The sequence below is a fragment of the Dendrobates tinctorius genome, unplaced genomic scaffold (genome assembly GCF_039654945.1).
Source record: "Dendrobates tinctorius isolate UK_male_01 unplaced genomic scaffold, ASM3965494v1 ptg000129l, whole genome shotgun sequence".
Lineage (NCBI taxonomy): Eukaryota > Metazoa > Chordata > Amphibia > Anura > Dendrobatidae > Dendrobates > Dendrobates tinctorius.
In genome coordinates, this window is record NW_027361797.1 from 24,576,937 (window position 1) to 24,604,690 (window position 27,754).

A 27,754-nucleotide genomic window follows, 5' to 3' on the forward strand; every position below is an offset into this window, starting at 1 on the left:
GAAACCAGATGAAAAATAAACCATCACACAGAACAAACAGTCCATTTATTGGTAGACAAAGAACACTGATGTGTGAATAAGGCCTGTTACACGGTTGTGAGGCCTCAGGCAGCATCACATTTTTCAATAGGACAGGTGGGCTTTTCTGACAACTTCGTTTTAGTAAATGCTTGCATGCCCCAATATAATAATGCCGTAGCACCTATATAAATAAATTGACAAGTGGGTGTTATCACATGGGGAGTGTCCCTACACAATGCAATCAGTGCTGAAGGTACAAGGCTGCTGACGGTACAGATACAAACCTCTGAGAGTATCAGACTGTGAGACTGTGTAGGGACATGCGCCAGAACGGCGAAGGTACCAGACTGTGTATGGACACGTGCCAGACCGGTGAGGGTACCAAACTGTGTAGGGACATGCGCCGGACAGCTGACTATGTCATACTGTAGAAATACTCCTCTTTCACAAATTAATCGGTAACTCCTAGTTTACATATGTATTTTCAGCAGGAGTAACAGAATGACAATGCAGAGTTTTATGAAAAGATTACTGCTTAGGGCCCTTGTCCTGTGAATCCAAGTGATACACTTGTTGAGCATGGATATGTAATTCTTTGAAAAACAAAAACACTTGGAGACAATAACAGTGAATGACAGACAGAAAACAGGTCTAGGAAGCCTGAGGACTACAGCACCTTAGCACCTTCATACTAATGATCTTGGGACATAGACGTTCCCGGATGATATTATCTTGACACGTTTCACTGACATGCAGTGTGGTTGACAGATATGACAGGTCTCCTGAAGATATATACTAGTTGCTGCAGAGGCGCATTAACCATGTCTGGTGCTAATACAAGAAAATAACACATCTCTAATCTTTACTTGTACCAATACAATATAACAGATGAAAAAAAAAAGTTATATACCTTATATTCCCACAAATTCTGAGGTGGCTTCACCCCCAGTGTTTTAACTCTATCCAGCTCCATGATAATAGCTTTCCGGTGACTGTTGCTCTCTATACTGTATGGCTCTTTAGAGAATTCCTCCTCAGCCAGTGTCAACAGGAGCCTGTTTCATAGAATTATCTGTTAGTAGTGACTGCAAATGCTAAAACATACACATCATGGCATTCTGGAGAGAAATGTTCGGTCCAGTGTCAGAAAGCTTGGTCTGAGGTCACAGGACATGGGTCCACCAACAGGATATTGATCCAAAAGGCAACTAAAACATCCAGGAATGGGAAGAGTGAGGCTAAGCCCCAGATTTGGCGCATCTTATTTATGCGCCATTTCTGGGGCGGGTGAGGGGTGATGCGGGTGAGGGGTGATGCCGGGGGGGCAATATCCCTGGCCCCTTCCCAGGCTGTTGTTATCAAATCACAGCTGTCTGTTTAGCCTTTGCTGGTTAGAATTTATAGGGGTGCTCTACGTCTTTTTTCTGGAGTCCACTGTAAACTAAAAAGTAAAGGCTAAGCAAACAGCTGTGAGCTGTTATTAATAGCCTGGGAAACTTTTGGGATGTTGTCACCTTAACCATATTAGCAACATCAGCCCCCAGCCGTGTTCTTTCCCTTTGCTGGTTATCAAAACTACGTGGGCGCCCACGCCAATTTTTATATGTATATTTTTTTTTCAAATTACACACAACATATTCTGAATACAACTTCCATCATTGCCGCCTTGTCCCGTTGATCTCAGGGAGAGAAAGAGACAAGGATTAGAGCTGTCTTCAGCACCCAGCACCTGGGAACAGTGTGAATTGTACAGCTTTTTCACAGGCACCAGTAAGTATCTCGCTAATGAGACATCACAGACAAAATGTGTGTGGCACACTGATGACACACGGATGTCTGTGATGCGTGTAAAAAACTGACAATGTCTGCGGGTTTTGATGCTGTTTTGAAGGCAAAGGCGATGTTCACACATTATGGAAAATCTCTGCCAATTTGGTTACAAGTCCTCGACAAACTCACAAGGAAATACCCAAGTAACGGATTTCTCTCTGCTCAATATACTCAGCATGGAACAGGATGAAAAACACAATTAAAATCAATGCCATGCTTTCACTTTTGTGTGGATTGTTTTCCGCAACTTGTATAGTACTGTAAATTACAGGGGATGTCAGGTGCAGAATCCACAATGTGTGAACTTAGGCAATAGGATGGTCATGTCAAATATTGATTTGATTTCTGTTTTGTTCTTTCACTTTGAATTTTCGTTACTTGATGTAAAACATCTTCGATCGTAAGCTTGCGAACAGGGTCCTCGATCCAAGTAACTGTTGAATTATGTATTACTTTTTAATGTCTGATATGCTCTGTACATGTCCCCTCTGCTGAATTATAAATTGCTGACGAATATATTGACGCTATAGAAATAAAAACCCTCTACTTAACACTTCCATTTCTTAAAGCATTCATACTTCGCAGCATGTTATGTGTATGTATGTGTAAAGCTTTTTCTGATACATAACTCCAAATCCCCTACATAAATCGCAATGGTTAGCAAATATTAAATGCAAAAATTGCTCATTGCCTTTAGTTCCCTATAAACCTTTAGTTCAACTTAACCACACCAACACTCACAGTGCAGATGACCTGGGTTAAAGGGGTGGTCTGAAACACAAATTAATTTCCATCCTAAATGCCAATTTATTTAATATCATAATCCAATCTATTTTCCAGTATTCTTTAATTAAAAAGTCCATTCCATCCCTACACCAACTGCTTTTTTTTTTTTTTTTTTTTTTTTAAACTACTTGTGGGTGCAGCACTAGTTTCTGCAAGCCGGGTAATCTTCTTACAACCCACACTGAAAGTGCGCTCTCTTACTGGCTCATTTTTTCTAAGCAGAACAGGTGGACAAGCGCACTGTCATTGTGCACAACCTACTGAGCACCCGTCGGAATTGACAACCGATGCATGCTCAGTAAAGCAAGGACTAGCCTAGCCCCTGAAATGAACGTCACTGATGACACTTCGTCTCAGGCTGCCTCATGATGATTCCTAGTATTCCAGCCTGCACAGGGATTCTGAAATGAAGCGTCATGAAAAAACAAGTTCCAAAAAAATAAATAAAAATAAAGCAGTTAGTGTCGTGGGGGGAAAGGTAGGGACTTTTGTATTAAATATTAGAAAATAAATTAGATTATGGCATTAAATAGATCGGTATTTAGGATGAAAATTACTTTGTGTTTCGGACCAACCTTTTAAAAGGACTGAGCACCACACAAAAAAAAAAAAAAAAAGAAAACATGCCTTGTACAGCATGTTATTTTATGTTTCTGCTTGCCCACACCATGTAAGATGTCAGGTAATCAGCAGTGAGACAGGTAATTACCTGTCATGTTCCGAGTGAAAATATTCATTTACAACAATAAAATGACACCAGTATTCTCACCTTCCATTAACTCTTCCTAATAAAAAGCTATCTTTGTAATGGGAGGCCCATGGACCCAACTGTTCAAGCCAGAGGACTACTTCTTCAGGAGTCCATTTAGACACCGGTTTGTGAACCAAGAGGTCATGTTCAGATTCCCGACTGCTCCAATGATACACCAGTAATACCACCTGCGGCAGAGAGACAAACCATCTGATGAGAACACAGCTGATGCCCAACATCTACTTGGTTGTGATTCTGTGATACTGAATATACAGAATGTCACACAAGGTTTACAGAGTTAAAAAATAAAATCTGGAGCACTCAGTGATTTAGGCAACCTCCATAATTATCATCATTAAAAGGGGTTGTCCAGCTCAGAGGACAATCTTCTTTTTTACATAAATGCATGTATTTTGGGCTAAAAAAAAAATCATCATTTCTGCTAATGTCTTTCATTAAAAATGTTGCATTGCTGGCCTTTTACAGACTTTGGGTTGCACTGTGTATTGCGGACTGCAGAATGAGGAATCTAAGAATTCATCAGTGAGCTCCTTCTGACAGCTTTTTTCTTCCCCCATTTTTTTTTTTTATAAGCCGATTTCTGAGCATAGACCATATGAAAAGGTGAATATGCAAGAAAACAAAGAGCATATAAATGCAAAATTTTTCATGAAACCAAATTGCAAAAAATATTTTATAGCATGAAATACATGCATTTAATGGAAACTGTTTTTTGCAAATCTCTGCCTTCCTGACCATGCACAGTAAGCTTGGTGTACACCCCTCCCCAGGTTCATTAGGGCTCTTTGCATGCCCAGGGAAGCAGTGAAGACATAGGATCAGGCAGTCATTAACGCCCGACTGGCTGCGTCCTATGTCACCGCTGCCTCCCTGGGCTTGCACAGAGCAACGATGAAGCTGGATGCGTACATCCAGCTTACTGTGCACTGTCAGAATTAAAAATTGTCCTCAAAGTTTGACAAGCCTTTTAAAGGTTATTAAACTTAAAGTCAATAATTGCACAGGTACTTAAAGTCATTGTTGACAAATTTACAGGGGTATTTTATTACTTTTTTTAATGTTTAAAGTTTAGTAGGAAAATATCTTCCTTGGTCGGCAGAAACAAAAAAAGTATATTGAATGATCATCTGTCCCCTTTAGTTTAAGTTCACACAATGAATTTTTAAAGCTGCGCATTTTCGCTGAGCAAAATAAGCCTTCAAGTCTTACAGCTCCAGCAAAGTGGATGGGATTTATATCAACTCAGGCCCACTTTTTTTTTTTTTTAAACGCAGCCTAAACAGAGTGCAGAGTTTCCCCCCATAGAAGCGCATTAGATGCAGAACACCCACAGGTAAAAAGAAAAAACACGTGTTTTCAGTGAGTAACCCACACAGAGCTATCAAGAAAGTTGTGAAAGCCAAATGCCAGGAAGTATCGAGAATAAAGCAGATTTGTTTTTGTAACCCCTTCAGCCCCAAGGGTGGTTTGCACGTTCATGACCGGGCCAATTTTTACAATTCTGATCACGGTCCCTTTATGAGGTAATAACTCTGAAACGCTTCATTGGATCCCGGCGATTCTGACATTGTTTTCTCGTGACATATTGTACTTCATGTTAGTGGTAAAATTTAATTCAAATAACTTGCGTTTATTTGAGAAAAAAACGGAAATTTGGCAAAAATTTTGAAAATTTCGCAATTTTCCAACTTTGACTTTTTATGCCCTTAAATCACAGAGATATGGCACACAAAAAACTTAATAAATAACATTTCCCACATGTTTACTTTACATCAGCACAATTTTGGAACCAAAATTTTTTTTTGTTAGGAAGTTATAAGGGTTAAAAATTGACCAGCGATTTCTCATTTTTGCACCACCATTTTATTTTTACGGACCACATCACATTTGAAGCCACTTTGAGGGGTCTATATGATAGAAAATACCCAAAAGTGACACCATTCTAAAAACTGCACCCCTTAAGGTGCTCAAAACCACATTCAAGAAGTTTATTAACCCTTTAGGTGCGTCACAGGAATTTTTTGAATATTTAAAAAAAAAAATGAACATTTAACTTTTTTTTCCACTAAAACAAATACTTCAGGTTCAATTTTTTTTATTTTACCAAGGGTAAAAGGAGAAAATGTACAGGAAAAGTTATTGTGAAATTTGTCCTGAGTACGCTGATACCTGATATGTGGGGGGGAACCAGTGTTTCGGCGCATGGCAGACCTCAGCAAGGAAGGAGCGCCGTTTGACTTTTTCAATGCAAAATTGGGTGGAATTCAGATCGGACGCCATGTCGCGTTTGGAGAGCCCCTGATGTACCTAAACAGTGGAAACCCCCCAAGTGACCCCATTTTGGAAACTAGACCCCCCAAGGAACTTATCTAGATATGTGGTGAGAACTTGGAACCCACAAGGGCTTCACAGAAGTTTATAACGTACAGCGGCACAATTTAAAAATCATATTTTTCCACAAAAATGATCTTTTCACCCCCAATTTTTATTTTTCCAGGGTAACAGGACCCTAAAAGTTATTGAGCAATTTGTCCGGAGTACGCTGATACCCCATATGTGGGTGTAAATGACTATTTGAGCGCATGGCAGAGCTCGGAAGGGAATAATAATAATAAATAATAATAATCTTTATTTATATAGCGCCAACATATTCCGCAGCGCTTTACAGTTGAACAGTTTCAAACACAACAGTCATAAGTAACAACGTTAACAATACAATAATTAAAGCGAAATAAGACGACCCTGCTTGTGGAGCTTACAATCTACAATGAGGTGGGGGAGATACAAAGCATAGGTTTGTATTTACAATGATGTATTTACAATGACGGTCCAGCCATCTTCAGGGGGTGGGGGTTAGATGGAGATAGTGAATGGGCCACACACACACAAACCTAACATGACTTTGATTACTGAAGGTGATAGGCCGCTCTGAACAAATGTGTTTTGAGCGAGCGCCTAAAACTATGCAAATTGTGGATGGTCCTAATATCTTGGGGTAGAGCATTCCAGAGGATTGGCGCAGCACGGCAGAAGTCTTGGAGTCGGGAGTGGGAGGTACGGATTAGGGCAGAGGTTAGTCGAAAGTCATTTGCAGAGCGCAGCGGTCGGTTAGGCCGGTAGACAGAAATGAGGGAGGAGATGTAAGGGGGTGCCGCACTGTGGAGAGCTTTGTGGGTGAGAACAAGTACTTTGAATTGTACCCTGTAATGAATTGGCAGCCAGTGTAACGACTGGCGAAGAGCGGACGCGTCTGAGTAACGATTAGCCAGATGGACAACCCTGGCTGCTGCATTAAGGATAGACTGGAGAGGGGAGAAGCGCCATTTGACGTTTTTGGCTGGAATTGAGATCGGACACCATATCGCGATTGGAAAACCCCTGATGTACCAAAACAGTGGAAACCCCCCACAAATGACAACATTTTGGAAACTAGACCCCCCAAGGAACTTATCTAGATGTGTGGTGAGCACTTTGACCCCTCCAGTGCTTCACAGAAGTTTAACACGCCCGGGCGTGAAAATAAAAAAAATCGTATTTTCTCCACAAACATGATCTTTTAGTCTCCAGTTTTTTTATTTTCCCAAGGGTATCAGGAGAAATTGGACCCCAAAAGTTGTTGTCCAATTTGTCCTGAGTACGCTGATACCTCATATGTGGGAGAAAACTACTGTATGGGCACACATCGGGGCTCGGAAGGGAAGTAGTGACATTTTGGAATGCAGACTTTGATGGATTGGTCTGCGGGTGTCATGTGCATTTGGAGAGCCCCTGATGTACCTAAACTATTGAAACTCCCCAAAAGTGACCCCATTTTGGAAACTAGACCCCCCACGGAACTTATCTAGATGTGTGGTGAGCACTTTGAACCAGGGCTGTGGAGTCGGTAAGCCAAACCTGCGACTCCGACTCCTCAATTTCCCTTACACCGACTCCGACTCCCACACATATTGCTTATATTTAAGTGAAAAATTTATTGTAGTACAATGTGAATCTCAGACATTTAATCATTTTTATGATCCAATAATCAAGATATTTAGATAGAACAGAATATATATTGGTGTACTACCCGGTTTTCATTCTTTTTGGTACAGATACGATATGGATAGACAGATATGGATAAATGGATAGATAGAGCAGATTTCTAATCTGCTTTTGCTATTGAAAACATTATCTATGAGCTCAAAAACCTTTCAGGTGATGCAGTTTTTTAAAAAGATGATCAGCTTTTGCAGCTGAAAAACGTATCCTCAAAAAACACAGGAAAAACGCTGTGTGTGAATGTAGCCTTAGATCAGGAATATAACAGCCATTTATAGGACATTTCATAACTTTCCCAAACTCCTATGAAAAAATATTCAGCACGTCCTGCATTGAATTACTGTACCCAATTTATTATATATTTTAGGAGTCGGAGTCGGTCCATTTTATACCGACTCCAACTCCACCAAAATGAGCACCGACTCCGACTCCGACTCCACGACTCCGACTCCACAGCCCTGCTTTGAACCCCCAAGTGCTTCACAAAAATTTATAAACGCCAGGGCGTGAAAATAAAAAAATCATTTTTTTCCACAAAAATGATATTTTTGCCCCCAATATTTTATTTTCCTAAGGGTAACAGGAGAAATTGGACCCCAAAAGCTGTTTTGCAATTTGTCCTGAGTATGCCGATACCCTATATGTGGGGGTAAAACACTGTTTGGGCACATGGCAGAGCTTGGAAGGGAAGGAGCACCATTTGACTTTTTCAACGCAGAATTGGCTGGAATTAAGATCAGACGCTATGTTGCATTTGGAGAGCACCTGATGGGCCCAAACAGTGGAAACCCCCCAATTATAACTCCAACCCTAACCCCAACACACCCCTAACCCTAGCCCTAAACCTAATGGGAAAATGGAAATAAATACATTTTCTTTTAGTTTTATTATTTTTCCCTAACTAAGTGGGTGATAACGGGGGGGTTTGATTTACTATTTATGGCGGTTTTATGTTTGGCGGCTGTCGCATGGTAAAAGACGCATTTTATTGTAAAAATAGTTTTTGCATCACCACATATTGAGAGCTATAATTTTTCCGTATTTTGACCCACCGAGTCATGTGAGGTCTTATTCTTTGCGGCACGAGTTGACGTTTTTATTGGTACCATTTTCGGGCACCTGACATTTTTGATCGCTTTTTATTCTGATTTTTGGGAAGCAGAATGAACAAAAACGAGCGTTTCATGAATTTCTTTTGGGGGGGGTGCGTTTACACCGTTCCGCGTGTGGTAAAATTGATAAAGCGGTTTTATTCTTCGGGTCAGTATGGTTACAGCGATACCTCATTTAGGTCTTTTTTTATGTTTTGTCGGTTTTTTGCAATGAAAACAATTTTATATAAAAAATAATTATTTTTGCATTGCTTTATTCTGCGAGCTAGAACTTTATTTTTTTTGCGGGACAAGATGACGTTTTCAACGGTACCATGGATATTTATATGCGTCTTTTTGATCGCGCGTTATTGCACTTTTTGTTCGGTGGTATGATAAATCATTTTTTGCTTCGTTTTTTTATTTTTATTTTTTAAGGGGTTCGCTACGGACGCGGCGATACCAAATGTGTACTTTTGTTTGTTTTTTTTTTATTTTCAAAAAATGAATTTAATGGGGAATTTTTTTTTTTACTAATTTATTTAGCGATTTTTTTAAAATTATTTTTACACTTTTTTTTTTTTTTTTTTTTTTTTTTTACATAGTCCCAGGTGGGACATCACTGTCCTGTGACAGATCGCTGATCTGTCACATCACAGATCACTGTGACAGATCAGCAATCACAGGCAGTTCTGCAGACTTACTCATGCCTGCGCTTTGCAGGCACTGAGGAAGCCAGCTCCCTACAGGCCCCCGGATCCAAGATGGCGACGGGGGAAGGAGTCCCCCGCAGCAGCGCTGCACATTGCGCTGCCGTGGGGGGCTCAGGGAAGCATGGAGGGAGCCCCCTCCCTGCCTATGCTTCCCTTTAACCCCCGGTACACCGCGATCGTGTTTGATCGCGGTGTACAAGGGGTTAACGTGTCGGGGGCGGTCCGTGACCACCCCTGACACATTGTGCCGGGTGTCAGCTGTGATAATCAGCTGACACCCGGCCGCGATCAGCGGCGCTCACCACATGGGCGCCGCTGATCGCATTAGACGTCCTATCCTGCCTTGGGAATTAAGTCCCAGGGCACATGGACGGGATAGTACGTCTAATGGCAGAAAGGGGTTAAAGCATGACATCAATAAGACAAAAAAAAAAGTGAAACGTCAAACGTTATATAACATGCATGTAAAAGCTAACGCAATAACAAAATTGCAAGTAACCCAAGTTACTTAAACTTTTTCTGGCCAAATAGAACAGTACAGCAAGGTTATTTATCATGAGGATCTGTAAATCGTGGTTAAACAAGTTTGTTTATGAATAGGTGTTGTTAGTATCAGCTGTTTTCTTTGTTTTTATTTTAACTTTTTTTGTATGAAGTGAAGATTTTGGTTGCTTACCGTAAAATCTGTTTCTCAGAGTCTTCATTGGGGGACACAGAAATCGTGGGTGTATGCTGCTGCCACTAAGAGGTTGACACTATGCCATGAAAAAAAAAAAAATGTTTACTCCGCAGTAAACACCCCTCCGACAGGCTGTAGGACAATCAGTTAGTAAAAAAGCAGTAGGAGACATTGTCAAGTAAGCCAATCATATAAACATAAGTAACAATCATGGGAGGGCGCGGTGTCCCCCATTGAAGACTGAGAAAAAGATTTTACGGTAAGCAACCAAAATCCTGCTCTCTCTTTCGTCTCATTGGGGGACAGAGAAACTGTGGGACGTCCAAAAGCAGTCCCTGGGGAGGGAGAAGACAAACTTCCTTCAGGTCGGAGAACTCACCACTGCTGCCTGAAAAATTCTTCTGCCTATGCTGGCATCCGCTGAAGCGTATGTATGGACCTTATGGAACCTTGAAAAGGTATGAACGGACGACCAGGTAGCTGCTTTGTACAATTGCATGGCTGATGCCCTATGGTGTACCGCCCAGGAGGCACCCACCGCACTGGTTGAGTGAGCCTTGACCCCAGCGAGGGACACCCTGTTCTTCACCCAGTAGGCTTCCAGAATTGACACTCTGATCCAGCGGGCGATTGTCGCCTTTGAGGCCAGCCGGCCTCTTCTCACACCATTAGGAATGACAAAGAGCGAGTCTCTCTTTCTGAAAGGAGCAGTCCTAGCCAGGTAGACCGTTACCGCCCAGACCAGGTCCAGTTTATTGAAAGAACGCTCCAGAAAATGAGTTGGGGCAGAACAAAATGACGGAAGGATTATATCCTTGTTCAGGTGGAAGGCAGATACCGCCTTAGGAAGGAAGGGGGAGGCCACAAAACAACCTTGTCTTGGTGTATAATCAAAAAAATGGAGGGCGACAGGACAGGGCCGCCAACTCTGCAACCCGCCTAATAGAGGTGATTGCTACGAGAAATACCACCCTCCATGACACAAAGGACACGGGAGCTTCCTGGAGGGGCTCAAAAGGGTGACTCTGTCAAAGCTTCCAAAACCAGGTTAAGATCCCATGGAGCCACTGGGGATCTGTGTAAGGAGGAGCTGTATGCGCCACCCCTTGAAGAAAGGTTTTAACCTGCAGGCGAGAGGCCAATTTCCTTTGGAAAAGAATAGAGAGAGCAGATACTTGGCCTTTCAAGGAACTTAGGGCAAGACCGGCATCTAATCCTGCCTGGAGGAAGGCTAGGACAGATGGCACGAAACAGGGTATAGGTGTGATGTGATTAGATTCACACACCCCAAAAATAAGCCTTCTAGGCTCGATAACAGACCCTGGAAGAAGATGGCTTCCTAGCCTGGATCATTGTATTAATGACTCGGTCCGAAAATCCCGCTGCTCTACGCATTGTGGATTCAATGGCCAAGCCGTCAAATTGGGCAACCAAGAATTCGGGTGGCAAAACAGCCCCTGAGTCAGGAGATCTTGTCTGTCGGGGAGTCCCCAGTTGGTGCTTGCAGGAAGATTGGTAATTTCTGCGAGCCAGGCCCTCCTGGGCCAGTATGGGGCGATCAACATGACCGGTACCCCTTCCGCCTTGATCTTCTTTAGCAACCTGGGCAGGAGAGGAAGGGGAGGGAACAGGTAAGGGAGTCTGAACTGTGCCCAGGGAATGACCAGCGCATCGACCCCTATTGCCAGAGGATTACGGCACCTGGAGACAAAACTGTTGGACGCTTCTGTTCTGTTGAGACGCCAGAAGGTCCACATCCGGAATCTCCCATAACCAGCAGACTTGATGGAAACAAGTCCTGATGTAAGGACTACTCTCCTACTGCGAGCCCCTCCTGACTGAGGAAGTTGGCAGCCGTGCTGTATGTGCCGGGGATGTAAACTGCTGATATTGCAGGAATCGCGGCTTCCGCCCAGCTGAAGGTTCTGGATACCTCGGCCGATGCCCGGGGACTCCTGGTTCCCCCCTGGTGATTGATGTATGCCACGACTATGGCATTGTCCGTCTGAATCCGGACTGGCTGATTCTTGAGGCATCCTTCCCAATGTAGGAGTGCTAGAAAGACCACCCTCAGTTCTAGAAAGTTGATAGACAGTGAGGATTCTTGCCTCAACCATCGCCCCTGGACCGTCAGGCGACGGAATACCGCACCACAGCCCAGGAGGCTGGCATCCGTAGATATCACCTGCTAGTGAACAGGGGGAAAAGACCGTACCAGATGAACAAGGAACAAGGGGGGGGGGGGGGGTTGGGAGTCAGCCACCACTTGAGGGACTGCCTGTCCTGACTGGCAGAGAGAAAGGGGCGATCCAGTGAGGAGATGGACCTGTTCCATTGAAGGAGGATGTCTCTCTGAAGTATCCTGGAACGGAATGAGAACAGAACACACCGACACTGGATACAATATATTGTTCAATTAAAAATAATAGCAATAATAGTTAATACTAAAATTATTAAAATGTATCACCAGTGTCCGGTGAAATCAGTGATAACACACTGTTTAGAATAAATACACCAACCACCAATCAAAAGACCTCTATCCCAAAGAAAGCCAGACAGTGTGTAATTATTAAATTTTTATTATATTTGCATTATACAAGTGGTTATATTAAAAACCAATTAAAACAAAAAAAGTGCACGTATAGGGACGATATAACAACGTTCAAAAAAGAATAATAGGACCCAATTGTTATATCAGAATAAGTATACCACATATATTATAAAATGACCATTTTCCAAAGAGATAGTAAAAAAGTGCAAAAGTGCATCTATTTTAGGAAGAAAATTAAAACCACAAAGTGAAGGAGCAGGGGCCATAGTAAACCATATCTAGCAGCATGCTCAACAACGCAAACCCACGGCCCCCATCAGCACTGGAAATAGACTAAAAAGGAAAAGAGGCAGCATTTGTCCGTCTTCCTGTGATAAAAATATAGGGATTTTTGTGTATTCACCGTAAAATCCTTTTCTCCGAGCCAATCATTGGGGGACACAAAGACCGTGGGTGTTATGCTGCTGGCCACTAGGAGGACACTAAGTAAACCAGAAAAAAGTTAGCTCCTCCCCTGCAGTATACACCCTCTCGCTGGCTGAGATTCTCCAGTTCGGTGAAAAAAGCAGTAGGAGCATAAACAGTTAACAATAACCATAACAATATCAACGCCTAAGAATGCTACAGTGAGCCAATAGGCTAAAAAGGGTGGGTGCTGTGTCCCCCAATGATTGGCTCGGAGAAAAAGATTTTACTGTGAGTACACAAAAATCCCTATTTCTCCTACGCCTCATTGGGTGACACAGAGACCGTGGGACGTCCAAAAGCAGTCCCTGGGTGGGGCGCATACATATGCTAATACCCCATGTACCACTGAGTGAACACCGTGGTACTGCCGATTGCAGGCAGCGCCTGCCGAAAGCTGCATCCGCAGAAGCTTGAGAATGAATTAGGCAATGTTTGTAAAGGTACGCAAGCTGGACCAAGTCGCAGCCTTGCGGAGAGGCCTGAGAATGAATGAGGTAACTTTTTGTAAAAGTATGCAGACTGGACGAAGTCGCAGCCTTGCAGACCTGTTCTCCCGAGGCCTGGTGCCGAAAGATCGAAGAGGCGCTCACTGACCGGGTAGAGCGCGCCTTAATCCCAACTGGGACAGGCACGTTCCTGACATGGTAGGATACCTGAATCGCCAAGCGAATCAACCTGGCTAGACCCTTCCTATGCCCGTCTGGAAGTATGAACAGGGCATCTGACTTGTGGAAAGGAGCCATCCGCGAGATGTACCGTCTCAGCGCGCTAACCACATCCAGGGTGTGGAGGGTCTTCTCAATTCGATGGACTGGCGCCGGAACAAAGGGAAGGCAAAACAATTTCCCCGTTGAGATGGCAAGAGGAGAGGACCTTGTCTAGGAAGGACGGGAACGTCCTGAGAACTACTTTTTCCTGATGAAAATTCAGAAACGGAGAACAGCAAGAAAGGGCTGCCAATTCCGAAACTCATCTGATTGACGTAGTGGCCACTAGAGAGACCACCTTCCAAGAGAGGACGATCAGCGACACGTCCTGCAGCAGTTCGAAAAGGAACCTCCTGAAAGGCCCCGAGAACCGGGTTAAGGCTCCATGAGTCAAATGGTCTTCTATAACAGGGTTCCCCAACTCCAGTCCTCAAGGCCCACCAACAGATCATGTTTTCAGGATTTCCTTAGTATTGCTCAGGATGATAATTTCTTCACCTGTGTAATACAAAGGAAATCCTGAAAACATGATCTGTTGGTGGGCCTTGAGGACTGGAGTTGGGGAACCCTGTTCTATAAGGAGACGCCACATGGGAAACTCCCTGAATGAACGTCTTGAGCTGAAGCTTGGAGGCAATTTGTGTTGGAAAGGCACTGACAAGGCCGAAATTTTGCCGCTGAGCGAGCTAAGCGCAAGGCCTGATATTAATCCGGATTGAAGGAATTCCAATATGGCCAGAAAAGGAAAATACCGGAGGTGATCGACCATGAACCTTGCACCACAAAAAAAGGAAAGTTGTCTAGGTGCGGTGATAGATGCGCATGGACACAGGCTTCCTGGTACTAATCATGGTGGAAATCACGTCGGGAGGGAAACCAGCCTGAGCTAAAAAACCAGGATTCAACGGCCACGCCGTCAAAGACAGGATCCCGGAATTCTGGAGGTAAATAGGGCCCTGCGAGAGTAGATCCATATGATATGAAAGTCGCCAGGAGCCGTCGGTGGCTAGTTGTATTAGTTCTGCATACCATGCTCGGCGCGACCAGGATCACTGGCACTATCTCCGCTCTGATCCTCTTGATGACCCTTGGAAACAAGGGAAGGGGGAGGAGAAGAGATGTACAGGAGCCGGAACCGGAGGAGGGGGCGGTGACGATAGCGCGGGCGGCGCTATTCAAATTGCAAATTGCGGCCTAGTGGGCCGGAAAACCTGGGACTAAATTTATGGCCTACCCACTGTAGGTGTCGGGGGCGGGGAGGGGGCGGCGCTATCGAGGGCGGCGCTATTTAAATTGCGGCCTAGCATGCCGAAAAAGCCGGGGGCTAAATTTCTGGCCTCCCCGAAGTAAGCGCCGGGCGAGGGGGCCGCGACCGGGCGCCAGTGTACCACCGCTGACGCTAAGTCAGCGCTTCTCCCGGGGACAAGGACCCGACCCCATACCTCCAACTCCTGTGCTCAGTCAGGTCGTCGCTGTCCAGGGTCTTTCAGTCTCATCCTCCAGGCGATGTAGCAGAGCTGGAGGAGGTTTTACAGGGGGGTATTGCTCAATCGATCCACCCTGTGGTAGGGGGACGGAGAGCTCTGGGGCTGATTCAGGGCATCCGAAAAAGCGCTGTTCTGCTACGTCCTATTGCGCTTGCCCTCGTATCCGTGGAGTACCGACCATAAGTGCCCCATTCGTCGCAGGAAAGTGTACGTAAAGGGTTACTCCACGTGCTTGCCTGCTGTTGGTTCGGGGGAGAGTGGGCCGTAGAAAGGAACCGTCGCCCCCTTCACTCCATTAAAAAATAAAAGTTTACCGAAAATTCAAAAATAAAATAAAACGGTGGGGTCTGAAACCAGACCCAAGTGCCTCCTACAGACACTAAGCAAGAACTGGAGAATCTCAGCCAGCGAGAGGGTGTATACTGCAGGGGAGGAGCTAACTTTTTTCTGGTTTACTTAGTGTCCTCCTAGTGGCTAGCAGCATAACACCCACGGTCTTTGTGTCCCCCAATGAGGCGTAGGAGAAATTAAATGTTCTAGTCATAAACAAATATTTACTACGCCTAGAATATGTAATATGGAAAGCACGTGCGAGTTATTTCTGTGCAGAATGTAAGAATGCCTAATATAGCAATTACTAAACCTGGACAACCCTTTGCTTTTTCTTTAGAAAACTGAAGTTTTGATTTTAATTTTCTCTTGTTTTTGACCAGCCATGTTCACGTACAATTAAATAATTCAAATCGTATTCAAATAGTACGCTTAGAGCAGCCAAATGTCAAAATTAACAGACTGTAATAGGTCTCACTGACCCAAACAGTACAAGTGTATAGTCAATATGAACAGAACAGCAGTGTTAATAGGTGATGAAATGCTGCGCCAATCTTTAACATATTAAAAAAAAAAAATAAAAAAAAAAATAAAAAAATTGGACTTATCGTGAGAAACTATCCTTGCGGTATGTGCACACATCATGTATTAGATTCATTTTCTCAGATGAGCTTCTTTAGGAAGACGCTAGATGATTTCCTAAAGTGGCTTCACTGGTGGCCATGCCGTTGGTCTTGCGACTCCACCACCTGGCGTCTTTCGCTCTATGCTCTCTGTATACAGTGCAGGGGGCTTCCCAGTGAAAACCACTTGAACGACAAGTATGTCATTTTAACCACTTCAAGGTTGCTGAACCCTGAAGCGGTTAAAGACGCATGTCAATTTGACATTGCTGTGCACCATGTTCATTTCAATGAGCCTGACTTAAGACATTGTGTGCACATGCCCTTACGATACGAGTTTAATCTACCATTTAACGTTGGCTTGACATTGGTTGCATAATTTGTACGAATGCGATTGATCAAATGCATTGCATTCCAGGAGATATATTTATAAAAAAAAAAAAAAAAGTAAAAAAAGATTTGAATCTCCATGTGCATAGCTTAGGCTGGTTTCACATTTGCGTTTTTTAGCGCTGGAAAAAAACGCATATGTGCGCATGCGTTTTTTCCCCTATATTTAACATGGGTGCGCATACCTGCGCGCTTGTAAGCGCATGTATGTGATTTTCATGCGCTGCGTTTTTTTGGGGTGTGCGTTTGTATTTTCCAGACGCAGCATGTTGCATTTTTTGGCCCTGCAAAAAAGCGCATGCGCACATATGCGCACGTTTTGCGCTAAAAATGGCCATTATAGCCTATGGATGCGCATATGTGCGCACTGGCATGCTCATGTATGCGTTTTTTTGCATATGCGTTTTTTTTTAACCATGGAATTTAGGGGTTTGGGTTAGAGTTAGGGTTAGTTAAGGGGGTTTAGGGTCAGGGTTAGGGTTGGGGTCAGGGTTAGGGTTAAGTATGCTTTGGTTAAGGGTTAGGGTCAGGGTTAGGGTCAGGATTAGGGTTAAGTATGGTTTGGTTAAGGGTTAGGGTCAGGGTTAGGGTCAGGGTCAGGGTTAAGTATGGTTTGGTTAAGGGTTAGGGTCAGGGTCAGGGTTATGGTCAGGGTTAGGGTTAGGGTTAAGTATGGTTTTGTTAAGGGTTAGGGTCAGGGTTAGGGTCAGGATTAGGGTTAAGTATGGTTTGGTTAAGGGTTAGGGTCAGGGTTAGGGTTATGGTCAGGGTTAGGGTTATGGTCAGGGTTAGGGTCAGGGTTAGGGTTAAGTATGGTTTTGTTAAGGGTTAGGGTCAGGGTTAGGGTTAGGGTTAGGGTCAGGGTTAGGGTTAGGGTCAGGGTTAGGGTCAAGTATGATTTGGTTAAGGGTTAGGGTCAGGGTTAGGGTTAGGGTCAGGGTTAGTAAAGTCATGGTTTGGGTTAGTGTGAGGGGCCACCTAATGTTGGAAAAAAACGCAAACGCGGTAAAAACGCACTAAAAACGCATACAAACGCATAAAAACGCTGCGTTTTTTTCATGCATGCTCATAAAAATGCTTGAAAAAAAACGCAGCAGTTGTATGCTTTTGTATGCGTTTTTTCAATGCGTTTTTTTGCGGGAAAAACGCGCTGCAAAAAAAAGCAAGTGGGAAACTAGCCTTAGAAATAAGGTATACTACAAAAGGTTACGTTAGAGGGTCACTTACTGCAACTCCTGTTAATGCAGTCAGCACCCCTGAGAAGAAGCCACCTCCACCTCTCTGTTGGTTAGCCTGTCCTTCCCTGGAAGACGACTGATTCTGGTCATTCCCATACTTATTGAAGGCCTGTAGGGCCCTGGCAATTTCAGTACTCTGCTCAAGGTCCTCGTATTTTTCTTTTATCGTATCAGGAAATAATTTTTCAATGACATCCCTGAAAAATAAAATTTCAGTGAAAAGGTTGTTACAACAAGATAGATGCTATGTAACAGTACTCATTTTATAATCTAATTATATTTAAAAACAAAGTCTAAAACAAAACTCTATTGCAATTCAGAATAAATCCTACTCTAAGGCTATGTGCCCACGTTAGTGTTTTAAAACGCTCAGAAAACCGGACTCCTTCCCAGAAAACGCGCGTTTTATTTCCGCGCGTTTTTGATGCGTTTTCTGGGAACATTGGAAACAGCTAAAAACGCGGACCTATGCGGAAAATAATGAGCATGCTGCGTTTTTAGCCGCTAAGCGTTTTCTGAGCGGAAAAAAAAAACCGCATGCATTGGCACAAAAAGCCACAAATGCATTAAACTGAATGGGAAGCTTCTTTTAAGCGTTTCTGAAGCGTCTGATCCGGCACAAACGCTTCAAAAACGCAACGTGGGCACACAGCCTTAATCGGCAGCCGGAGGATGTCCAGTCACTGCTCCCCATCCTGCTCAGCTTGGCCTTGCTATAGAGCAGGGGTCCCCTACCTGTAGATTGGGAACTCACATGTGGCTCGCGGTCCTATGAATTGTGGCTCGCGACTGTCAGCTTGATGCATTAGCTCCAGGTCTAGCAAACAGGTATGAAGAGCACATCACAGAATGGTGAATTTTGTGAGTAGCCCTGCACAGAAGTGCAGATCTGCATGCTCATATACTGGTCTTAGGGGTTTAGAGATGATTTAGGTATAGTATGCTGGAGGATGGTACTACGTGTTAGAGAAGATGCTCAAAGCTGGATGTGACAGTGTGTTGGGAGAATACTGAATGTTGTGGGAACCCCAGGATCTCAGTTTACTGCTTTGGAATAATTTCGGTGGAAAAGCTGTGGTTATCATTATACCTGTAATGGGGGCTTTGGTTGACACTACTTTGAAGGGGGTGGGAGCTTGATGTGGCTCGTGACCCTCTCTCAGTGCTTAATGTGGCTCATGACCCTCTCTCTAAGCTGAATGTGTCTCTCAAGGCCAGAAAGGTTGGGGACCATTGCTATAGAGGATGACCACTCTCAATCTGCTGAAATGGGCAAGGAGAAGCTGGCGGGGACATATCTCTGTAACTTGTCATGTTAGTCGCCTTGTTCCTGGCTGATGCTGTAAATTAGATTTTCTTGTGAAACGTTGCAGAATTTCAGAGAAAAATCTACATTTCTGCAATAATAGATTTATCTAAGATATATGTTCAGTCTTAAATGTGTTGTCCGGCTTCAGACTACAAGTCTGCAGTCACTTTATGTGACTGCGGACTTGTGAATCCTCACAGCGTGGATTCTCCAGAACAATGAAAACACAAGTTTGTATGCGAGACTAAATAAACCTGCAGGATTCAGTTATAATCAAGCAGTTCACTATCTAGCAAAAATGAACCATATCATTAATAGAGCCTATTGAGAAAAAAAAAATGCTGCAACACTCTGGCCATATCTACAAGATACAGGTAAGTGCCAAATATTCCCATAACATTTCCAGTAGTCCAGGTTCAGCTTCATTCTACAACTGATGACCACGCTGTGCGGTTGCCGGGCCAGTCTGTCCACCTACTCCATGGAGATCTGATCTATTTTATTATACACATACAGACACTGCATATACACCCTGTTCCCCACAATGACATCTATGAAGTCATCTGGGCTGAAGTCCTCCCGAAACAGCACCTCGGCGTTGAACAGTTTGTATTCGTGCAGAATGAGCTGTACCAGCTTCTTGGAAGACTGGGTCAGGGGGAGAGTCAAGTAGAATGAGATGCCACCTCCTTTCTTGGGATTAAAGTATGTATTGGGCTTTGCCTTCTTCAGCCGTATACAGACAGATTCCAGTTCTCTCTCCAATAAGGATCTCGGATCTCTGGACTTCACCTTTCGTGGCATCCAGCATCATAATGACCATGTCCGATGTCCAAGCACCAGCAATGACCTGGTGACCTCTGCCCTTTCCTTGTGCTGCACCTTCGATAATTGCCGGCAGCTCCAACAGCTGAATGTTTGCTCCTTTATACTCTATTACTCCTGGGATGCAGGTCAGCGTTGTGAACTCAAAGGAGGCAGCCTCACTAGTGGTGGAGGTCATCAGACTCAAAAATGTGGACTTACCCACAGAGGGGAACCCGATCAGTGCCATACGGGCATCTCCATATTTCATCACATCGAAGCCCTCTCCTTTGGCAGCAGCAGATTTAGACGGCTCTAGGAGCTGGGCTCTGTACTTGGCGAGCTTCGCCTTCAGCAATCCCAAGTGATACTCAGTGGCCTTGTTCTTCTGGGTCCCGGCAATCTTCCTTCTCAATCGCGGAGATTTACTCCAGGATCCCCATGACTGCAGCCTCCTGACTGCTGTCAGCACAGACATCTGTGCTGGCGCAGTCAGGAGGCCGCAGACATGGGGATCTTTGAGAAAATCACCGAGATCGAGAAGGAGATTGCCAGGACCCAGAAGAACAAGGCCACTGAGTATCACTTGGGATTGCTGAAGGCGAAGGGCTTCGATGTGATGAAATCCGGAGATGCCCGAGTGGCACTGATCGGGTTCCCCTCTGTGGGTAAGTCCACATTTTTGAGTCTGATGACCTCCACTGCTAGTGAGGCCGCCTCCTACCTGCATCCCGGGAGTGATAGAGTATAAAGGAGCGAACATCCAGCTGTTGGAGCTGTCGGGAATTATCGAAGGTGCAGCACAAGGAAAGGGCAGAGATCGCTAGGTCATTGCTTTCGCTCGGACATCGGACATGGTCATTATGATGCTGGATGCCACGAATGGTGAAGTCCAGAGATCCTTATTGGAGAAAGAGCTGGAGTCTGTCGGTATACGGCTAAAGAAGGCAAAGCCCAATATATACTTTAAGCCCAAGAAAGGAGGTGGCATCTCATTCAACTTGATTCTCCCCCTGACCCAATGCTCCAAGAAGCTGGTACAGCTCATTCTGCACGAATAAAAAATGTTCAATGCCGAGGTGCTGTTTCGGGAGGACTGCAGCCCGGATGACTTCATAGATGTCATTGTGGGGAACAGGGTGTATATGCTGTTATGAATGAGTCATCGGAGAAAACAAAAATACAAGCTAAGTCCAGAAAACCGGAGAGGTTGGTAGCTATCGGATTGCAGACCCCTGATCCTATACACCACAACAGTAGCCGTGGGGGGTTCCTACGGTGCCCTAGACCCCTCGTCACAGCCGGAGAACTACATAAGACTAAAGAAGGAAAGGGGAAATCTAAACTGCCCCAAAGCAATAGACAGCCCCCAACATGTATTGTCGGTGAAAAACAGATGAAAACACAAACACAGACAGAAAGACAGGCTGAGCAAATGATGGGGCCCAACTAACTAGATAGGACAGGACAGAAAAGATGCTGGCTGCAATCCGCAAAAAACCCTACAAAAATGTCCCAACCGTCTGATAGGGAAAAAGGCCCCGAAGTCGCTAGACTTCAAAATCACTATATCAGCACTCAGGTATATTCTGAAAACAGAGCAAAGATCAACTGATCAGAGACAAAAATGGAATTCAGCCAGTCCCAACCAGGACTGGCTGAATACAAACACTAAGGAAATCAGACAAAATCTCATGGAATAATAGCAGGGCAAAAACTTAGCTCTTAGTAGACAGGAACTAAGCTGGATGCAAGAGCTCAGAGTAGAAAGGATCACCAGCAGCCCTGCAGGGCGTCGGCTGCCTTATATCCACTCAGAAATTCCAGATGTCCAATCACACTCCGCCTGTTCAGATGACAGGTTCTTCCCATCCCAATCAACCTCACTACCTCTCTTCACCAGCATTCATCAGACATCAAAGGTGAAGGGGAGAATGAACTCACAACAATATGCCGTGTCTGTATGTGTATAATAAAATAGATCAGATCTCCATGGAGTAGGTGGACAGACTGGCCCGGCAGCCGCACAGCGTGGTCAACAGTTGTGGAATGAAGCAGAACCTGGACTATTTACTGGAAATGTTATGGCCATATCTACAAGAGTAGCAAATTTTCTTTAAAAAAAAATAATGTGCAGCATGACTATGCAAACCTCTTTTATTGAGGAATATACAGTGGGGCAAAAAAGTATTTAGTCAGTCAGCAATAGTGCAAGTTCCACCACTTAAAAAGATGAGAGGCGTCTGTAATTTACATCATAGGTAGACCTCAACTATGGGAGACAAACTGAGAAAAAAAAATCCAGAAAATCACATTGTCTGTTTTTTTTTTTCATTTTATTTGCATATTATGGTGGAAAATAAGTATTTGGTCAGAAACAAGCAATCAAGATTTCTGGCTCTCACAGACCTGTAACTTCTTCTTTAAGAGTCTCCTCTTTCCTCCACTCATTACCTGTAGTAATGGCACCTGTTTAAACTTGTTATCAGTATAAAAAAAACACCTGTGCACACCCTCAAACAGTCTGACTCCAAACTCCACTATGGTGAAGACCAAAGAGCTGTCAAAGGACACCAGAAACAAAATTGTAGCCCTGCACCAGGCTGGGAAGACTGAATCTGCAATAACCAACCAGCTTGGAGTGAAGAAATCAACTGTGGGAGCAATAATTAGAAAATGGAAGACATACAAGACCACTGATAAACTCCCTCGATCTGGTGCTCCACGCAAAATCCCACCCCGTGGGGTCAGAATGATCACAAGAACGGTGAGCAAAAATCCCAGAACCACGCGGGGGGACCTAGTGAATGAACTGCAGAGAGCTGGGACCAATGTAACAAGGCCTACCATAAGTAACACACTACGCCACCATGGACTCAGATCCTGCAGTGCCAGACGTGTCCCACTGCTTAAGCCTGTACATGTCCGGGCCCGTCTGAAGTTTGCTAGAGAGCATTTGGATGATCCAGAGCAGTTTTGGGAGAATGTCCTATGGTCTGATGAAACCAAACTGGAACTGTTTGGTAGAAACACAACTTGACGTGTTTCACTATATCAAAAAGAATACTGAGTTGCATCCATCAAACACCATACCTACTGTAAAGCATGGTGGTGGAAACATCATGCTTTGGGGCTGTTTCTCTGCAAAGGGGCCAGGACGACTGATCCGGGTACATGAAAGAATGAATGGGGCCATGTATCGTGAGATTTTGAGTGCAAACCTCCTTCCATCAGCAAGGGCATTGAAGATGAAACGTGGCTGGGTCTTTCAACATGACAATGATCCAAAGCACACTGCCAGGGCAACGAAGGAGTGGCTTCGTAAGAAGCATTTCAAGGTCCTGGAGTGGCCTAGCCAGTCTCCAGATCCCAACCCTATAGAAAACCTTTGGAGGGAGTTGAAAGTCCGTGTTGCCAAGCGAAAAGCCAAAAACATCACTGCTCTAGAGGAGATCTGCATGGAGGAATGGGCCAACATACCAACAACAGTGTGTGGCAACCTTGTGAAGACTTACAGAAAACGTTTGACCTCTGTCATTGCCAACAAAGGATATATCACAAAGTATTGAGAAGAAATTTTGTTTCTGACCAAATACTTATTTTCCACCATAATATGCAAATAAAATGAAAAAAAAACAGACAATGTGATTTTCTGGATTTTTTTTTCTCAGTTTGTCTCCCATAGTTGAGGTCTACCTATGATGTAAATTACAGACGCCTCTCATCTTTTTAAGTGGTGGAACTTGCACTATTGCTGACTGACTAAATACTTTTTTTCCCCACTGTACATATTTAGAGTACTGGTGCTGGCAGTGAGTCAGCACTTAGAACAACACATATGCTGATCCTTTCACTGCAATCATCCGTGCTCCACAAGCATACATTGTGGATCCATTAATAAAGTGATTAGCAAAGTTTAGAACTTCCCATGCTGGACAAAATGAATAGAAAAAAAGTAAGTTTTTGTTTCTTTTAAAATGCAATTATAATCTTTAACTTGGCTCCTACTTATGTATATTTAAGAGCCGAAGGCAATCAAGGAATTGGGTATTTATTTGGCTGGCACAATCTTATGTGCCATTACTAACAGCTCATGGATGCAAAAGTGGTGGGGATTATCACCACAGTCTGATGATGATCCAAGTGACTCAAATAAATTTACAGTGAAATAATTTTTTTTTTTTTTTTAATTATATTACGATTACATTTAACCGTCGGCTCCATTTACCTAAGAAGTATGTTCACTTTGGGAAAGCCTTCCCACTTGTCACGGCATTCAGGACACTCCGTCTTCTTTGAAGACACCCACCACAGGGCAAGGCAATGCCGGCAGAAGCTGTGGCCACAGTTCAAAGTGGTGGGGTTCACCAAGATATCGTAGCAACAATTGCAGGAAAATTCGCTTACTGAAATGTTCCGGTCTAATTTTGGACCCGAAGCGCCCTCGCTTTTGGCACTTTCTATCTTCACATCTTCCTCCATGGCTGCCCCGTGTGCAAAACGTCAGCCACAAAAATAAGAAAACCAGGTCCACCAAAGACTCATTGAAATCCGATAGTCGTTAACCCTGTAAGCAGAATGACATGATTGTGAACATTCAGAATACATACATGAAAGCACAGCCTGCATTATGTGTTAGCACCATTAGAAGTCAAACGGGATCTTGTAAACCACTGCAGAAGCCATCAACTTAACAAAAAGTAATCCCCCACCAATAGACATGAAAAAAGTTTATTTTTTCATAAACACTATTGTTCAAATTTCACTTTAAAAATACATATTTGGCACTACCAGAATCGCAAGCATACTTCCAGTGAGCGACTTAAAAACCTCATACAATGCAAATGTAGAATTTAGATATGACTGCTCTGTCATTTACTTCTAAGCTGCATACTGGAATCAATTCACTTCACTTTACTTCCTCCCTGCTGAGACAGACACAGTTTGCTAGAGAATAAGAGGGATGCAACTAAAATAAGCAGACTATCATACTCAAATATAGAGTGTTACATTGTTAACTAGGACTTGTACTTTACAGACAAAGTCCTGTGATTACAGCAGACTTGGCACCGACGTGACCCTTCCCATCATGTGCCTCACGTGTATGTTACATATCAGTTGCGGATGAACGAAATAGGTTCACCTACTGCCGGCAATGTTATACAACTGGCACCTGCCTCTAACACCAGCAATCAAAACTGTCTTCAGTCGCTGCCGTGTAAGCTCTTAAATGCTTCGGTCAATCTGACAGTGGTAATCAAGTGGCATCATAACGTGACAGCCATTGCCGCGATCATGTGGTGCCAATGGGTCCCCATGGCAGCTGAAGGCCTCTGTTACTGCCATCTGTGTAGTCCCATGACGCCCAGCCACAGGGTGGGCTTCATGGTAAATAGTCATGTCTTCTACAGTGGGGAAAATAAGTATTTGATACACTGTCGATTTTGCAAGGTTTCCCACCTAAAAACAATGGAGAGGTCTGTAATTTTTATTGTAGTACAATCCAACTGTGAGAGACAGAATACAAAACTCAGAAAATCACATTGTATTATTTTTACATATGGTAATCAATTTGCATTTTATTGCATGAAATAAGTATTTGTCCACCTATCAACCAGCACGAAATCTGGCTCTCACTGAATTTTTTTTTTCTTAAGAAGCCCCATTACTCTGCACTTATTACCAGTATTAAGTGCACCTGTTTGAGCTTGTTACCTGTATAAAACACACCTGTCCACACACTCAATCACTTCAACCTCTCCACCATGGCCAAGGCCAGAGAGTAGTCTAAAGACACTAGGGACAAAATTTGTAGACCTGCACAAGGATCGAATGGGCTACAGGACAATTGGCAAGTAGATTGGCGGCAAGGCAGTAAATGTTTTCACAATTATTAGAAAACGGAAGAAACACAAAACAACTGTCAATCTTCATCGGTCTGAGGCTAAATGCAAAATCTCGACTCGTGGGGCAAGGATGATTCTGAGAGCAGTCAGTAATCAGCCCAAAACTACAAGGGAGAACCTGGTCAATGACCTGAAGAGAGCTGGAACTACAGTCTCAAAATTACTATAACACACTACGTAGTCATGGATTAAAATCCTGTAGGGCACGCCAGGTTTCCCTGCTCACACCAGCACATGTCCAGGCCCTTTTGAAGCTTGCCAATGACCATCTGGATGATCCCGAGAATGCATGGGAGAAGGTCATGTGGTCAGTTGAGACTAAAATAGAACTTTTTGATATGAACTCAGTTTTGGTATAAACTCGCCAAGTTTGGAGGAAGAAGGACGAGTACAACCCCAAGAACACCGTCCCATCTGTAAAGCTAGGTGAGGGAAACATACTTTGGGGGACGCTTTTCTGCAAAGGGGACAGAACTACTGCACCATACTGAAGGGAGAATGGATGAGGTCAGATGCATCACAACATTTTGGCCAACAACCTCCTTCCCTCAGTAAGAGCAATGAAGAGGAGTCGTGGCTGGGTATTCAAGCCTGACAATGACCAGAAACACACAGCCAGGGTAACTAAAGAGTGGCTCCATAAGGAGCATTTTAAGGTACTGGAGTGGTCTAACCAATCTCCAGACCTGAACCCAATAGAAAATCTTTGGAGGGAAACTCAATGTTGCCCAGCAACAGCCCCAAAACTTGAAAGATCTGGAGAAGATTTGTATGGAGGAGTGGGCCAAAATCCTTGCTCCAGTGTGTGGAAACCTGGTCAAGAACTACAGGAACCGTCTGACCTCTGTGACTGCAAATAAAGGTTTCTGTACCAAATATTAAGCTATGTTTTTCTATCGTAGCAAATTTTATTTTATGCAATAAAATGCAAATTAATAATGCAAAAAATCATACAATGTGATTTTCTGGATTTTTTTTAGATTTTGTCTCACAGATGAAGTGTACCTACGATAAAAATTACAGACCTCTCCATTCTTTGTAGGCGGGAAAACCTGCAAAATAGGCAGAGTATCAAATATGGTACTTATTTTCCCCACTGTATACACTGCAGTGCTGTTGAAACAGCCTCTTGTCAAAATCGCATATACATTAAATCAAATAATTCGGGATTGGTGTCCGTAAAAGTCCAATCTATGAAAATAAAACACAAAAGGTAAATGCCTGTATGTAAAGGAAAAAGCTGAAATGCAAGAATTGCCATTTTTGTCAACGCACCTCGCACAAATACTGTAATAAAAAGCATTCAAAACATAATATGTACAAAAATGGTATAAATAAAAAGGTCTGCTCCCCCACAAACAAAAAAAAAAAAAAACAAAACAACTTATTTACTCCCTGCAGTTGCTCGCTTCATCTGGACAGTGCAGGAGTTGTGAACAGTCAACGCACTGCAATCACGGACCCTGTCTTCTTGACCAACATGTGTAGCCTGTGTGCTGAGCAGGATGTCTGTAAAGAGAGGGCTAACTTCACAACTCCAATAACTCGAAGTGAGCAGCTGCAGGGAGAACATAACGTCATTTTCTCCCTGCAGCTGCACTTCCAATTACGACTGCAGCACTAAGCAGTTCTTACCTGCAGATTACCAGTATGGCTACAGTTAAATACTTTTTTTTTTTCTTGCCAACAGAGGTTTCCCTTTAGGCCGGGGTCACACTTGCGTGTGTATGGCGAGAAACTCGCACGAGTCTCTCGCATCAATAATCGGCCCTCGGGAACGGAGTGTGCGGCTGCATAGAAATACATGCAGCCGCACGCTCCGGTCCCGAGTATTGATGCACGAGTTTCTCTCATTAGACACACAAGTGTGACCCTGGCCTTAGAGAAAGGCATGCACCGTTTAAAAAAAAAAAAAGACTAAACTTTGGAGAGAACAGCTAAGAAGTAAATCTAATAATTTACTAGACTATCTAAGTCTCTAAGAAAAAAAAAAAAAAAAATGCTTTAATAT

General features: G+C 43.7%; 1 protein-coding gene and 2 pseudogenes across 3 annotated transcripts in view; 1 reads left to right on the top strand and 2 right to left on the bottom strand.

The window, feature by feature from the left end:
- Nucleotides 1-27,754, bottom strand: part of BFAR (bifunctional apoptosis regulator) — an 85,345-nt gene that overhangs the window by 37,848 nt on the left and 19,743 nt on the right. For all 3 annotated transcript variants that reach the window (XR_012219880.1, XM_073542877.1, XM_073542876.1), the window contains exons 2-5: nt 24,066-24,404; nt 17,714-17,921; nt 3,407-3,576; nt 932-1,076 (exon numbers count right to left, since the gene is read on the bottom strand). Coding sequence is in view for 2 of the 3 variants with exons in the window: in XM_073542877.1 (XP_073398978.1) it covers nt 932-1,076; nt 3,407-3,576; nt 17,714-17,921; nt 24,066-24,319 (777 nt within the window). In the remaining variant the exon portion in view is untranslated. The remainder of the gene's footprint in view (nt 1-931; nt 1,077-3,406; nt 3,577-17,713; nt 17,922-24,065; nt 24,405-27,754) is intronic.
- Nucleotides 18,428-20,280, bottom strand: LOC141047877 (developmentally-regulated GTP-binding protein 2 pseudogene; annotated as a pseudogene).
- LOC141047821 (developmentally-regulated GTP-binding protein 2 pseudogene) lies at nt 20,334-20,994 on the top strand (annotated as a pseudogene).